Source organism: Hypanus sabinus, chromosome 7 (assembly GCF_030144855.1).
Source record: "Hypanus sabinus isolate sHypSab1 chromosome 7, sHypSab1.hap1, whole genome shotgun sequence".
In the NCBI taxonomy this organism is placed as follows: domain Eukaryota; kingdom Metazoa; phylum Chordata; class Chondrichthyes; order Myliobatiformes; family Dasyatidae; genus Hypanus; species Hypanus sabinus.
The window spans coordinates 117435763-117452285 of NC_082712.1; the positions used below are offsets into that span (position 1 = coordinate 117435763).

Sequence of the window (16523 nt, forward strand, 5' to 3'; positions counted from 1 at the left end):
TCAAATTGATAAAAAGGGAGAGGAATAACTAAGGAAATGCCCTCTGGAATTTCTGAGTAGTCATTGATGCTGGATTTGTTTGGTGCATTTAACTTTTGCTGCTCAAGTCCATTTTTTCTACCAGTTTAGGGCATAGTGCACGTTAGGTAACAAGACATTCATGTGGAAGATGGTAAACTTGGTTCTCATGGGCAGGAAGTCCCCTGCAATGGATTTTATAGTGCTGGATAACTTTACTTTGATATGTGTCTCCCACATTGGGAGACACTTAAATAATTAACAACAGTTAAAAGTTAAAACCCAAAGCTATAATGATTATGTGAATTTGTTTTTTGATAGGGTGACATCCATGAGGATTTCTGCTCTGTGTGTCGACGTAGTGGACAGCTGCTGATGTGTGACACTTGTTCTCGTGTGTATCACCTGGAGTGCCTGGACCCACCATTAAAAGCCATTCCCAAAGGAATGTGGATTTGTCCTAAATGTCAGGAGCAGGTGTGGGCTTAGACAGTTCCTTAGACTTAATTTTATCTAATATAATTCTGGTAGTCATAGGGTTTGTGTTTAACTTTTTGGTGGGATTTGCTTTAGTAAATTTTTGTTTGTTATTTAATGTCTCAATCACTCCAGGGTATACACATAGGTGTATAATTTCTGACAGCTAGCTTAAAAATTATCAGTACTGAATTGTACCAGACCACATATAGTGTTTGGATGTTTTCTGGTTGGTTACAGATCCAAATATTTAGCAAGTTAGATGCTTTGGTTGATACCAATGAAAATGGAGATTTATTTCTCATTTGTCTAAAAAGCAGAATGTTTGCTTTTTCTGTCACCCAGCTGTTAAAGAGAAAAACTAAATTTAACTCTCTCAATCTGTTACACACGAGGTATAATACTATAAACTGAACCAGCTGCAATTAAAACTTGTCAGATTATCAAATCTTTCTGAAAAGGGTTCCGTATATAAATAGCATGCAGTGAAGAAATAATGGTATTGTATGCAATGACATGCCTGGTACCCTTAGTATAAGAGATAAGGAAGATTGTTGAAACCTGAAACTGCACCTTACCTGAAAACAATTGCACAATAAGAACTTTTTTATTCTTCTCATTGATCATCCATTTGTCATGCTCATAGCCAAACACTATTTGGATAGCGCTGTGGATTTAATTCGAAGTGTTTCCCATTAGGCATTAATACTGAGAGGAAGACAATACAAAAGATAAATCTACCTCAGTACTTTGTGGATAAAACAGCCTTTGCCAGAAGGCAGGATCCTTCATATCACTCATGTGAATTGCAAATTCTTTACAGTTTTAACATCTCTGAAAATGACAATCAACATGCAACATTTTCAGTCCATCACTGTTTAAAATGTTCTGTTTTTAGATTCTGAAAAAGGAAGAAGCAATCCCATGGCCTGGAACTCTAGCAATCGTTCATTCTTACATTGCCTACAAAGCTGGTAAGAGCTTGTTGTTTTGAGTTTATTTACAGGATGTATTAGCTATTTATTATGTATCAAGTGTGTTGTATGTTATAATGATGCTCTCTCTCCTGTGAAACATTGACTAATATTTATTGTGGGAGATGGGTCCTATTAAGTGTTGGGCTTGAGAACTGAATAAATCCTTCATTATCTTAGCGTGATCTGTATTACATGTTTCTTTATGTAAACTGTGTAACCCAAATAAGAAGTTTGCTGATGGCGGTAACAATAAGAGTGTACAAATACTTCTTCCTATAGATGCTGCCTGGCCTGCTGCGTTCCCCAGCATTTTGTGTGCATTGCTTGAATTTCCAGAATCTGCAGATTTTTTCGTTTTTGCATACAAATAGGGTACTTTATTTAGAACTGATTAGGGATAATCAACATGGCTTTGTGTGGGAAATCATGTCTGTCAAATCCTGTCTCAGCAGGCCAGGCAACATCTATGGAAAAGAGTACAGTCAACGTTTCAGACAGACCTTTTAGCAGGGCTGGAGAAAAAATCCTACCACCACCCCTCCAGGGATAGAGTTCCTCTTGTCCTCCTCCAGTCCCAAACAAGAGAAGATCTGCAGGTGCTGGAAATACAAGTAACACACACAAAATGCTGAAGGAATTCGGCAGGACTGGAGAAAAAGTTCTCCCACTACCCCACCAAGGATTGGGTTCCTCTCGTCTTCCTCCAATCACAAACAAGGAAAAATCTGCAGATGCTGGAAATCCAAGTAACACACTCAAAATGCTGGAGTGTGTTACTTAGATTTCCAGCATCTGCAGATTTTCTCTTGTTTGTGTCTCAGATTTGATTGAGGTTTGTGAAAGTATGACTAAGAAAATAGTTTAAGGTAGTGCAGTAGACTCTCTCTCAAGAGCAGTGTCTTCATAATCAGCTTTAATATCACTGGCATATGTTGTGAAATTTGTTGTTTTGTAGCAGCAGTACATTGCTATTCATAGATGTTTTATGTAATGCAATGGGAAGTATATTAAATAGTGAAAAGATATGGTGAGGTTGTGGTCATGCACTCATTTTCCATTCAGAAATCTGACGGTGAATGGGATGAAGCTGTTCCTGAAACATTTGAGTGTGTATGTCTTTGGCTTCCTGTACCTCCTCGATGGTAGCAAAGAGAAAGGGACATGTCCTGGGTAATGGGACTCCTTAATGATGGATGCTGCCTTCTTGAGTCATTGTGTTTTGAGAGCGTCCTCAAAGCTGGGGAGGTTAGTGCTCATGATGGAGTGTACAACTTACTGCAGCTTTTTCCAATCCTTTACAGTGGCCCCCTCTGTACCAGACAGTGATACAGTAGCATGCAAATGTTTGGGCACCCCAGTCAAGATTACTGTTACTGTGAATAGTTAAGTGAGTAGAAGATGAACTGATCTCCAAAAGTCATAAAGTTAAAGACGAAACATTCTTTTTAACATTTTCAGCAAGATTAGTGTATTATTTTTGTTTTGTACAATTTTAGAGTGAAAACAAGGAAAGGAGTACCATGCAAAAGTTCGGGCACCCCAAGAGATTTGAGCTCTCAGATAATTTTTACCAAGGTCTCAAACCTTAATTGGCTTTTTAGGGCTATGGTTTGTTCACAGTCACCATTAGGAAAGGCCAGGTGATGCAAATTTCAAAGCTTTGTAAGTACCCTGACTCCTCAAACTTCCTCCCAACAATCAGCAGCTCTTCTAAGCAGCTGCCTAGCATTCTGAAAATTAAAATAAATGATGCCCACAAAGCAGGAGAAGGCTATAAGAAGATGGCAAAGCATTTTCAGATAGCTTTTTCCTCAGTTCGTAATGTAATTAAGAAATGGCAGTTAACAGGAACGGTAGAGATAAAGTTGAGGTCTGGAAGACCAAGAAAACTTTCTGAGACAACTGCTCATAGGATTGCTAGAAAGGCAAATCAAGACCCCCATTTGACTGCAAAAGACCTTCAGGAAGATTTAGCAGACTCTGCAGTGGTGGTGCACTGTTCTACTGTGCAGTGACACCTGAACAAATATGACCTTCATGGAAGAGTCATCAGAAGAAAACCTTTCCTGCATCCTCACCACAAAATTCAGCATCTGAAGCTTGCAAAGGAATATCTAAACAAGCCTGATGCATTTTGGAAACAAGTCCCATGGACTGATGAAGTTAAAATAGAACTTATTGGCCACAATGTGCAAAGGTATGTTTGGAGAAAAAAGGTTGCAGAATTTCATGAAAAGAACACCACTCCAACTGTTAAGCACAGATCGACCATGCTTTGGGCTTGTGTTGTGGCCAGTGGCACAGGGAACTCTTCACTGATAGAGGGAAGAATGAATTCAGTTAAATACCAGCAAACTCTGGAAGCAAACATCACACTGTCTGTAAAAAAGCTGAAGATATAAAGAGGATGGCTTCGACAACAGGATAATGATCCTAAACACACTTCGAAATCCACAATGGGCTTCCTGAAGAGGCGCAAGCTGAAGGTTTTGCCAAGGCCCTCTCAGTCCCCCGGCCTAAACATCATCGAAAATCTGTGGATAGACCTCAAAAGAGCAGTGCATGCAAGACGGCCCAGCAATCTCACAGAACTAGAAGCCTTTTGCAAGGAAGAATGGGTGAAAATCCCCCAAAGAGAGTGTTACTAAGTACTGACCATGCAAGGTGCTCAAACTTTTGCCTCAGGCCCTTTTCCTTTTTTGTTATTTTGAAACTGTAAAAGATGGAAATAAAAAAGTAATCTTATTTAGAATATTAGAGAAATGTGTCATGTTTAGCTTTATGCCTTTTGGAAATCAGGTCATCTTTTACTCTCTTAGCTATTCACAGTAACAGAAATTTTGACTGGGGTGCCCAAACTTGCATGCCACTGTACAACTAATTATAATGCTCTTCACAGTACATTTGTAGAAACTTGAGAGTCTTTGGTGCATACCCAAGCCTCCTCAAAATCCTAATGAAACATGTCTGCTGCCATCCCTTCTTTGTAATTGCATAATATGTTGGACCCATTTTCAGAGATATGTGAGACCCTGGAACTTGAAACAGCTCACGCTTTCCACTCTGATCCCACAATGAGGACTGATGTGTCTCCCCTTGGCTCCCACTTCCTGAAGTCCACTATCAATTCTTTGGTCTTATTAATACTGAGTGCAAGGTTGTTGTGATACCAGTCAATCAGTTGATCTGTAGTGCTCTTGTACGCCTCATCACCATCTGAGATTCTGCCAACTATAGTTGCGAGATAGGCAAATTTATAGATGGTGTTTGAGCTATACCTACTCGCACAATCACAAGTGTAGAGAAAGTAGAGCGGTAGACTAAGCATACTTCCTTGAGCTGCACCAGTGTCAATTGTCAGCAAGGAAAAGTTATTTCCAATCCACGTTGACTGTGGTTCCTGGTTAGAAGCCCAAAGATCCAGTTGCAGAAGTTAAGGTTTTGGAGCTTGTTGGTAAGAACTGAGGGTATAATTGTGTTGAATGCCGAGCTGTAGCCAATAAATAGCAACCTGATAACAGGTATTGTTGTTGTCCATGTGATCTAAGGCCATGGAGAGCCAACGAGATTGGTTCCACCGTAGACCTATTATGCCGACAAGCAAATTGCAGTGGGACCAGCTGATTGCTTAGGGAAGAATTGATTCTAGCCATGACCAAACTCTTGAAGCACTTCATCACAGTAGATGTGAGTGCAACTGGGCAATAGTAGTTGGGGCAACAAACACCGCTCCTGGGCCCTGGTGTGCTAGTCACCCTTTTGAAATAAGTGGGAACCTTTAACTGCAGCAGTGAGAAATTGAACACTCTCTCCACTTGGTTGGCACAAGTTTTCAGTGCCCTACCAGGTACACCATCAGGGCCTGACAACTTACGAGTGTTCACCCTCCTGAAAGATGTTCTGACATTGGCCTCTGAGACAGAGATCACAGGGTCACCAGATGCTGCAGGGATTCGCACAGGTGTAGTTTTTTCCTCCCTTTCAAAGTCTGCATCAAAGGCATTGAGCTCATCTAGGAGTGAGGCATCACTGTCATTCACGATGTTAGGCTTTGCCTTGTAAGAAGTAATGGACTGCAAATCCTGCAAGAGCTGACATTGCATCTGATTCTGTCTCTAACTTCAATCGGACTTGTTTTAATGCTCTTAAAATAGCCTTCCAGAGGCAACACCACATAGTAGACTGTTATTTCTCATTTATATTAATGATTTGGATGAGAATTCAGGTGCCATGCAGGTTTCAGCACATCATGGGAACCAGCCTGTGGGGTCTGTCTATCCTTCTCACTCCCTCGCTGAATCAGTCAGAATAATCAAAGACCCCACCCACCCCGGACGTTCTCTCTTTTTTCCTCTTCCATTGGATAGAAAATACAAAAGCCTGAAATCACATACCGACAAACTCAAACAACATCTATCCCACTGTATTTAGGCTGTTGGGTGGACCTCTTGTACAATAATATGGACTCTTGATCTCACAATCTACTTTGTTATGTTCTTGCACTTTATTGTTAACCTGCATTAAAGTTCTTTGGTAGCCTTTGCACTTTATTCTTCATTGTCTTTTTACCTTATTCTGTCTCAAGCCAGTGTGTAATGATTTGATCTGTAAGAACCGTACCAAGGAAAGCTTTTCACTCCATCTTGGTACATGTGACAATAATAAACCAATAATGGTTACTAAGTTTGCACATTACATTAAAATTGGCAGTGCCGTGGTCAGTGAAGAAGTGTATAATGAATCTGATTTACTGGGCCATTGGGATAAGGAATGGAAGATGGAGTTTAATTCAAATAAATGCAAATTGTTGCATTTTGGTAAAATATACCAGTACAGGACTTGTACAGTAGATAGCTAGTGCACTGAAAATAGATCTGGAGGTAGCGTGAGATGTGGGAATTTTAGGAGACGTCCAATCTCCCTGATAACTATATTTTCACAAAGTGCACCAAGCTACAGCTCCTTAGAAACTGTTATGCAGCTGGTGCTGCAGCTGGATGATCTTCGGCTTAAACGTGAACATGAGGAGTGATAGATAGGAGCTAACAAGCAGGTAGTCACCCCTGTGTTGCAGGACTCAGTTACCTGTGTGACTATCTATCAGGAGAGGGGAAGGGAACAGGCAGCCAGTACACAGTACTCCTGTGGCCTTTTCCCTCAATTCAAAAGTTCATTTTATTAGAGAAGATTGTATGCTGTATACAACTCTAGATTCATTTTCTCCAGATCACCATGAAGCAAAGAAAAACCATGGAGGTCATTAAAAGAAAGATATCAACCCCACCCACTCCACCCTGTACAAAAAATAAAGAAAAAAAAACAAAAACTTGGAAACCCTAAATTCCCAACCCCCTCCCTCACACAAAAAATTAACATATCACCCACCTGGAAAACAATAACAAGGACATCAAACCTCAAAGTCTCAACATGCCAACTGACAATAAGAAAGAAAGCACAGAAAACTGAAGAAGGCCAATATGAACAACAATCCACATCAATAATCACATAAATCTCAGTGACCACTCAAACACAGCGGCCTTCTGAGGAGAGTGACTCGAAGTAAGCGGCGCAGTATGCCAAGGACAGTGATAGCTCAAACATAGCTGCATGGCCTTCCAAGGGAAGAAGCCATTCAAATGTAGCAGCGCAGCTTTCCAAGGAAAGTGGCTGCTCACACACAGTAATAAGTATACCACTTTGGATCCTTTTGGGGTGGGCTGGAGGAATGACCTACAGAGGGAAGCCACATCGAACAGGTCTCTGGCACTGAGACTGACTCTGTGGCGTGAAAAGGGAAGGAGATGAATGTAGTAGTGATAGTAGATTCCATAATTAGAGGAGCAGAAGTCAGATTTGGTAGATGTATAAGATTTATCCAGACGGTATTTTGCCTCCCAGACGCCAGGCTCAAGGTTCCACAGTATTCTAAAGGGAGAGGGTGAACAGCCATAAGTCCTGGTACATATTGGTACCAGTGACATAGATGGGAAAAGGGATGAGATCCTGAAGAGAGAATATAGATAGGCAAAAAGCTGCAAAGTGGGACCAACTAGGTTGTAATTTCTGGATTGCTGCCTGTGCCACGTGCCAATCTGGACCAAGTTTAACATCACTGTCATGTGTCATGAAATTTGTTGACTTTGTGTCAGCAGTACAATGCAATATATAATAATAAGAGAGAAAAAATGTGAATTACGGTGTGTATGTATGTCTGTATGTACAAAATCATTAAAATAAATATGTAGTGTAAAAATAAAAAAATTTAAAAAGTAGTGAGGTAGTGTTCATGGGTTCAATGGCCATTCAGAAATCAGATAGCAGAGAGGTGGAAGCTGTTCCTGAATTGTTGAATATGTGCCTTCAGGCTCTTGTATCGCTTTCCTGATGGTAGCAATGAGAACAAGGCATGTTCTGGGAGGTGGAGGTCCTTATTGATGAATGCTGCTTTTTTGAAGCATTGTTCCATGAAGATGTCCTGGATGCTCTGGAGGCTAGTGCCCATGATGCACTCTCTGCAGCTTATTTCAATCCTTGCAGTAGCCACCCCTCCCCACAGCAGACAAATTAAGTTGAGGATCCAGTTGCAAAGAGAGGTATAGAGGCCCAAATTTTGGAGCTTTTCTATCAGAACTGATAAGAGTGCTGTGCTGTTGTCAATAAACAGCATCCTGACATAGGCCAATAAGAATAAGAATAGGATGACTTGGCAGATGAATGTGTGCTGAAGAATAGGTGCAGGGACAGTGTTTGAGGTTCTGAATCATTCAGATAGCTTCTGAGGAAGGTAACCTGTACAAAAAGGACAGCTCCTGAACCTGAGGAGGACCAATATTTTTGAGGGCAGGTTTGCTAGAGCTGTTAGAGTTTAAACTAATTTGGCAGGGGATTGAGAACTGGAGGGATAGGGCTGAGCATGGGGCAGATGGTATACAACTAGATGTGTTGTGTAGTGAGACTGTGAGGAAGAGCATGAAGCAAATTTGAAGTTATTGGGATGGGTTAAAGCATAACAGGAGACCAAAATCAAAAAGAGTGATGAATACGGAACTGGGGGTGTTATATTTGAATGCACTTGGTATACAGAGTAAGGTGTATGATCTTGTAACACAGTTAGAGCTGGGCAGGTATAATATTGTGAGCATCTCTGAGTTGTGGCTGAAAAAAGATGCATCCAAGAATATTCATTGTATCAAAAGGACAGGCAGGTAGGTAGAGGGGTTGGGTTGGTTCTGTTGGTAAAAATTAAAATCAAATTCTTAGAAGGAATTGATATAGGATTGGAAGATGTAGTATCCTTGTAGATAGTTAAGAAATTGCAAATGTAAAAAGACCTTGATGTGAGTTATATACAGGCCTCCAAACAGTAGTCAGGATGTGGGGGACTAATTACAATGGGAAATAGAAATGGCATGTAAAAAGGACAATGTTGTGATAATCATGGGGGATTTCGGAATGCAGGTAGATTGGGAAAATCCCTTTGGTACTGGATCCCATGAGAGGCAATTTGTTGAGTGCCTATGAAATGGCATTTTTGAACAGCTTGTAGTTGAGTCCACTAGGGGAATAGCAATTCTAGATTGGCTATTATGTAATGACCCAGGTTTGATTAGGGAGCTTAAGGTAAAGGAACCCTTGGGTGACAGTGATCATGATTGATAGAATTCAAAGTTCAAAGTGTATTGTGTTATCAGACTAGGGATACATGTCACGATATACAGTACAGCCCTGAGATTCATTTTCTTGCAAGCATACACAATAAATCCAGAATCAAATGACAACCATAATAGAATCAATGAAAGACCAAACGAACTTGGGTGCTCAACCAGTGTGCAAAAGACAACAAACAGTGCAAATACAAAAAGAAAGATATAATAATAATAATAATAAATTAATTAATTAATACATACATACATACATACATACATAGATAAGCAATAAATATTGAGGAACATGAGATGAAGAGTCCTTGAAAGTGAGTCCATAGGATGTAGGAACATTTGAATGATGAGATGAGTGAAGTTGTGTATAGTTTATCCCCTTTGCTTCAAGAGCCTGATGGCTGAGGGCTAATAATTATTCCTGAACCTGTAAGTGTGAGTCCTGGGGCTTCTGTAACACCTTCCTGATGGCAGCAGTGAGAACAGAGCATGATCTGTGGGGTTGGGGTCCCTGATGATTGACACTGCTTTCCTGCAACAATTCATTTTGTAGATGTGCTCGGGAGTGGGGAGGGCTTTACCCAGGATGGACTGGGTGGGACGTATCGACAACTTTTTATAGGATTTTCCTTTCATGGACACCGGTGTTTCCTTACTGGGCTGTGATGCTGCCAGTCAATATACTGTCATGCATGCATTTTGAGAAGTTTATCAAAGTTTATCAAAGATGTCATGCTGAATCTTCATAAGCCCCTCAGGAAGTAGAGTGCTTTCTTTGTAATTGCACTTACATGCTGGGCCATGGACAAGTCCTCCAAAATGCTGGCCGTCTTCACCTATGATCCTCTGATGAGGACTGGCTCATAAATCTCTGGTTTCCTCCTCCTGAAGTCAATAATCATCTTCTTGGTCTTGCTGGCATGGAGTGAAAGATTGTTGCTGCAGCACCACTCAGCCATATTTTCAGTCTTCCTTTTATATGCTGATTCATCACCACTTTGATTCTGCTTATGACAGTAGTGTCAGCAGCACACTTGAATATGACATTGAAGCTGTCACAAGTGTAAGCAAGTAGAGCAGGAGGCTAAGCACACAGTCTTATGGTGCACCTGTGCTGAGAGAGATTGTGGAGGAGATTTTGCCAATCCAACTAACTGGGGTCTACAGGTGAGGAAATCCAGAATCCAATTGCATGAGAAAGTATTGGAGTTGATTAATTAGTTTTGAGGGGATGAAGCTATTGAATGTTGAGCTGTAATCAATAAAGAGCACCCTGACGTACAACATTGGACATAGAATAGTACAGTACATTACAGGCCCTCCAGCCCACAATGTTGTGGTGAACCTCAAACTCTGCCTCCCATATAACCCCCCACCTTAAATTCCTCCATATACCTGTCTAGTAGTCTCTTAAACTTCACTAGTGTATCTGCCTCCACCACTGACTCAGGCAGCGCATTCCACGCACCAACCACTTTCTGAGTGAAAAACCTTCCTCTAATATCCCCGTTGAACTTCCCTCCCCTTACCTTTGCTGTCCAGATGTTCCAGGATTCAGTGAAGAGCCAATGAAATAGCATCAGCTGTGGACCTATTGCTCCAGTAGGCAAATTGGAGTGGATCCAATGGCTTCTCAGGCAGGAGTTGATATGTTTCATTACCACCCTCTCAAAACACTTCATCATGGTGGAAGTAAGTGCTATTGGACAATGGTCATTGAGGCAGGTTACAACATTCTTCTTAGGCACTGTATAAATTAAGTCTGCTTAAAGCAGAAGGGTACCTCAGACTGCTGAAGGGAGAGGTTAAAGATAACAGTGAACACTCCAGCCAGTTGATCTGCACAGGTATTAAGTGATCAGGTATCCCATCTCAGTTGGATGCTTTTTGTGGCCTCAAACTCCAGAAGGCTGGTGTTTCTGGGGTAAATTCAGAAGGCGCATGATAGATAAATCGCAAAGATGAAATGTTCTAAAGGAAGCTATTCTAAGGTATTTAACCATGGCTGAGAGGTGAAGTCAAAATCAGCATCACACATCTTCATCAGGGCCTCAGCCAGAAACTTCAATTGCTTATTACTTGACCTGACGAGTTCCATATAACCATATAACAATCACAGCACGGAAACAGGCCATCTCAGCCCTCCTAGTCCGTGCCGAACTCTTAATCTCACCTAGTCCCACCTACCCGCACTCAGCCCATAACCCTCCACTCCTTTCCTGTCCATATACCTATCCAATTTTACCTTAAATGACACAACGGAACTGGTCTCTACTACTTCTACAGGAAGCTCATTCCACACAGCTATCACTCTCTGAGTAAAGAAATACCCCCTCGCGTTTCCCTTAAACTTCTGCCCCCTAACTCTCAAATCATGTCCTCTCATTTAAAGCTCCCCTACTCTCAATGGAAACAGCCTATTCACGTCAACTCTATCTATCCCTCTCAAAATTTTAAATACCTCGATCAAATCCCCCCCTCAGCCTTCTACGCTCCAGTGAATAGAGACCTAACTTTTTCAACCTTTCTCTGTAACTTAAGTGCTGAAACCCAGGTAACATCCTAGTAAATCGTCTCTGCACTCTCTCTAATTTATTGATATCTTTCCTATAATTCGGTGACCAGAACTGCACGCAATATTCCAAATTTGGCCTTACCAATGCCTTGTAACAATTTTAACTTCTGTACTCAATGCTTTGATTTATAAAGGCCAGCGTTCCAAAAGCCTTCTTCACCACCCTATCTACATGAGACTCCACCTTCAGGGAACTATGCACTGTTATTCCTAGATCTCTCTGTTCCTCTGCATTCCTCAATGCCCTACCATTTACCCTGTATGTTCTATTTGGATTATGAGTTCCTCCGGCATTTTGTGTCAGTTGTCTTGTATTTCCAGCATTTGCAGATTTTCTTGTGTTTGTCAAAGCAAAAAAAGGGCAAAAAATATAGCAAGTGGGTGTCATTACGATTACTAAAGAGAAGGTGCTTGGGAAACTGTAAAGTCTGAAGTTAGATAGGTCACCTGAACCAGAAGGACTACACTCCAGGGTTCTGAAGAGACTGTAGAGACATTAGTAATGATCTTTTAAGAATCATTAAATTCTGGAATGGTTCCTGAGGATTGGAAAAATGCAAATGTCACTCCACTTTTTTAAGAAGGGAGGGAGGTAGAAGAAAGAACATTATAGTCCAGTTAGTCTGACTTCACTGGTTGGAAAGATGTTGGAGTTTATTGTTCAGAATGAGGCTTTGAGGTACTTGATAAAATAGATCAAAGTCATTATGGATTTCTGAATTGTGGGAGGTCCAATTAGAACAAAGGTGTGGACAAATTTCTTCAGCCAGAGAATGGTAAATCTGTGGAATTCATTGCGACAGATGGCTGTGGAGGCCACGTCCTTGGGAATATTTAAGATGGTGGTTGATAGTTCTTGATTAATCAGGATGTTAAAGGTTCCTGTAGAAGGCAGGAGAAGGAGTTAAGAAGGATAATAAATGAGCCATGATGGACTGGTAGAGCAGACTCAATATGCCGAATGGCCCGATATTGCTCCTATGCCCTATGGTCTTGTGTTCTTAAATAGTAGAGTCTTGGGTATTTTATGGAATGGAGAAACCTAGTTCTCTGGCCAGTTCATTGGCTATATTTAAGAAGGAGTTAGATATGGCCCTTGTGGCTAAAGGGATCAGAGGGTATGGAGAGAAAGCAGGTACAGGGTTCTGAGTTGGATGATCAGCCATGATCATACTGAATGGCGGTGCAGGCTCGAATGGCCTACTCCTGCACCTATTTTCTATGTTTCTAGAAGTTAGATATTTCATTAACAGTAGTGACAAGAGGCTGACAGCAGTGAAAAAGGCTTTAGGCACACTTGCATTCACTAGTCAGGATACTGTTGAGATACATGTGCAACAAGTATTAGGAATGCCACATTTGCAGTACATAGTGCATAGAACACAGAGGGCAGAACAGGCTTTCTGGCCCACAATGCTGTGCTGACCTTTTGACCTACTCTTAAGATCAATCTAACCCTTCTCTCTTACCTACTCCTCCATTTTTTATCAGTCATGTGCCTATCTAAGAGTATCTTAAATACCCTAATGTCCTTGCCACCACCACCATCCCTGGTAAGGCATTACACATTCTCGACGCTCTTTCTGTAAAAAAAAACAACTTGCTCTGACATCCCCCTGTTGTTCCCTGCAATCACCTTAAAACTTCCCAGGGCGGAAATGGTTAACACCGAGGAAAAAGTCTCTGGCTATCCACTTGATCTATACTGCATCCTGTTCTAGTCATCCTGCTTATGAATGATGCCATTACACTGAAAGGGGTGCAAAAAAGATGTACAATTCTTTTATTGGGACTGAAAAATTTGAGTTACAAGGAGAGGCTAGATAGGCTAGGATTTGTTTCCCTGACGTTTAGGAGGATGAGGGGTCATCTTGTACAAGTTTATAAAATTTTAAGCTGAGAATAGCCTGTATTGTTCCAAGGGAAGAGAGTTCAAAACTAGGGGGTAGAGATTTAAAGTGAAAAAGGAAAGCTTTAAATGGAACTTTAGGCACGTTTTTCATATGAAAGGTGGTGAGTATAGGAGCAAGCTACCAGAAGTAATAATAGAGATGGGTATAATTACAATTTATGAAAGTCATTTGGACAAGTACATTAATAGGAAAGGAGAGGGAATGAGGCAATGCAGACAAACAGGACCAGCTCAGTTAGACAACTTGGTTAGTATCGACAAGTTGGACCAAAGATTCTCTTTTCTGTGCTGTATAACTCTGACTTTCTAACTTGTTAGGAAAATCATTTTGGCTATCAGAGATGCAGCATGATTCATTTTGCTAGAAATCAGAAGAGGGGAAGGAAACTTTGCTCTGTGTCTGTCAAGAGTTCTTCATTTAATTTTTCTATCATATAAAATGAAATTCCCTGTATCCGCGCTTCCACTATGCCAATCCAATTAACAGCTTCCTGAGATGCAATATGGAAAAATAAAGTGCCCTGCAACGTAACTTTGTTGAGGCGTTTAAGGTGATGTCTTCCATTGTGTATGCTTTGGACTATCTTGCAATTTTCATTAGTGGAGGAGCTGGTCACATCGTGATAGAACACAACCCTGTCTGACTCCTCGCTTTATTGGCTGATATTCACCAATCTCATTGTCTATCCGTATGACTGCACCTTTGTTGCAGTAGAGATTCCTGATTATTCTTAGATCTTTTCCGTCGATATTAATATATTTAAGCATTTTCATGATGACTTGGTGTTTCACTGTGTCAAAGGCTTTTGTGTAGTCAATGAAACAGAAGTATAGGTCTTGTTGTATTTCTATTGACCTTTCGATAATACTCCTGAGAATATAAGTTGCGTTTGATGTTCCCTTGCCTTCGACAAAGCCGCACTGTTCTTCACTGATCTCTGGTTTAATTTTGTTTCTTATTCTGAGCATGATGATTCTAAGTAGAATTTTTGTGAGATAGCTCATTAAACTAATCGTTCTGTGTTGTCCGCACTCGTTGCACCTGGTTTCTTTGACAGTGCAATGAATACTTTCTTTAAAAGATCTTCTGGTACTTTGTCGCTGTTGTATATTCTATTCAATAAGACTGTTAATTTCTCTACACCAAAATCTTCTAGAGCTTCATACAATTCAACCGGAATATTATCTGGTTCTGATGATTTCCCCTTTCAAATTTTCTTCATAGTATGTTCCACTTCTTCTGTCAGTATTGCTGGACCCTCGTTGTTGTTGCCAATCTCAAAGTTGTCCTCTCGGTCTTTGTTGTCATATAGGTCTTTGATGTATTCTAACCATCTTTGCATTATTTTTCCTTTTTCCATAATTGTAGATCCATCTTTTGCTTTTATACATCTTGTTGCCCCGCTTTTCTCCTGATTTGTGACCTGTTTGATCTTGCTGTGCATGCGTTTGCTATTGTTGGTCTTCTGCAATTGTTCTATTAACTCACATTTGTCCTTAAGCCACTTTTCATTTGCTTCCTTGCACTTGGTTGTTGTCTGTGCATACAAGGATACATAGGCTTCCTAGTTTTCCTTACAGTTTCTTCTTTGTTCCATAAGATTTAGAATTTCTTCTGTCATCCATTTCTTTTTAGCTTTTTTAGCAAAGTAGATCAGACTAGCAACCTGGAATGTAAGAACCATTAACCAACCTAGTAAACTAGACAACATCAAACAGGAAATGGAAAGGTTAAAAATCAACATCTTGGGAATGTGCGAGATGAGATGGAAAGGAGCTGGTAAAACAAGCTCAGAGAGCTATACCGTCATTTACTCAGGAGGAGAAATACATGAAAAAGGTGCTGGAATTATGTTAGATGAAGAACATGCAATATCAATAAAAGGCTATTGGACAATATCAGATCGAATGTTACTTGTGAAACCACATGCAAAACCTTTTGACATTAACATAGTTCAAGTTTATGCCCCAACAGCAGACAGCAGTGAAGAAGACATCGAACAATTTTTTGACGAACTAGAAACAGCATTAAGACAATGTAAAAGCTCAGAAAATACCATTACTCAAGGTGACTTCAATGCAAAAGTAGGCAAGACTGGGAAAAGGACAATATTGGGCATTACAGCATAGGTGAGAGAAATGAGAGAGGTGAACGACTAGCTACATGGGTCACAGAAAAAGATTATATAATTGGTAATACCATCTTCAAGTAACACCTGAGAATAGTTTGGACATGGAAGAGCCCAGGGGATAACACAAGAAACCAGATTGATTACATGCTTATAAGGAGAAGATATAGAAATGCTCTGAAATCATGCAAAACATATCCGGGTGCAGACTGCTACGGTGATCACGTACCAATAATCAGTATGATGGACCCGAGACTCAGAAAGCTTAAAAGACCAAGAGTAGAGCCAAAGCTGAATTTGGGACTTTTGAGAAAAAACAGTGACATCAAAAATGAATTTCAAATAACGGTGAAGAACAAATTTGAGGCTTTACAAAACATCACTATTATAGAACAGTAATGAGAAAATCTCAGAGACAGCATAACACAAGCAGCACAAGAGGTGATTCCCATGCAACAGAAAAAAAGCTAAGGATCACTGCTATGAAATCAGTGATCTCTATGTTGGATGCTTTCTGCATTTCTTTCCATCTAGAACTTAGGTTTGTGCCTGTGGCACCATGAATGCCAAGGGTTTCTTCCCAGAAGGTCTAGCATGATTTTAACTGCTTCTATGGCAGTACAACCAAGTTTTTGTGAAGGAAGATTTTTACTTAAAATTAAAGCACAAAGTACTCTGCAGATACTGTGGTCAAATCAACATGTACAGACAAGCTAAATGAACTCAGCAGGTCGGGCAGCACCCGTTGAAATGAGCAGTCAATGTTTCGAGCTGAGA

General features: G+C 40.5%; 1 protein-coding gene across 3 annotated transcripts in view; it reads left to right on the forward strand.

Annotated features, from left to right (window-relative positions):
* The window catches only part of phf21aa (PHD finger protein 21Aa), a 408208-nt gene that overhangs the window by 376760 nt on the left and 14925 nt on the right, over positions 1-16523 (forward strand). For 2 of the 3 annotated variants that reach the window (XM_059975460.1, XM_059975463.1), the window contains 2 exons: positions 340-495; positions 1394-1469. In XM_059975460.1, the coding sequence (XP_059831443.1) occupies positions 340-495; positions 1394-1469 (232 nt within the window). The remainder of the gene's footprint in view (positions 1-339; positions 496-1393; positions 1470-16523) is intronic. The other variant, XM_059975461.1, reaches the window with a different exon arrangement.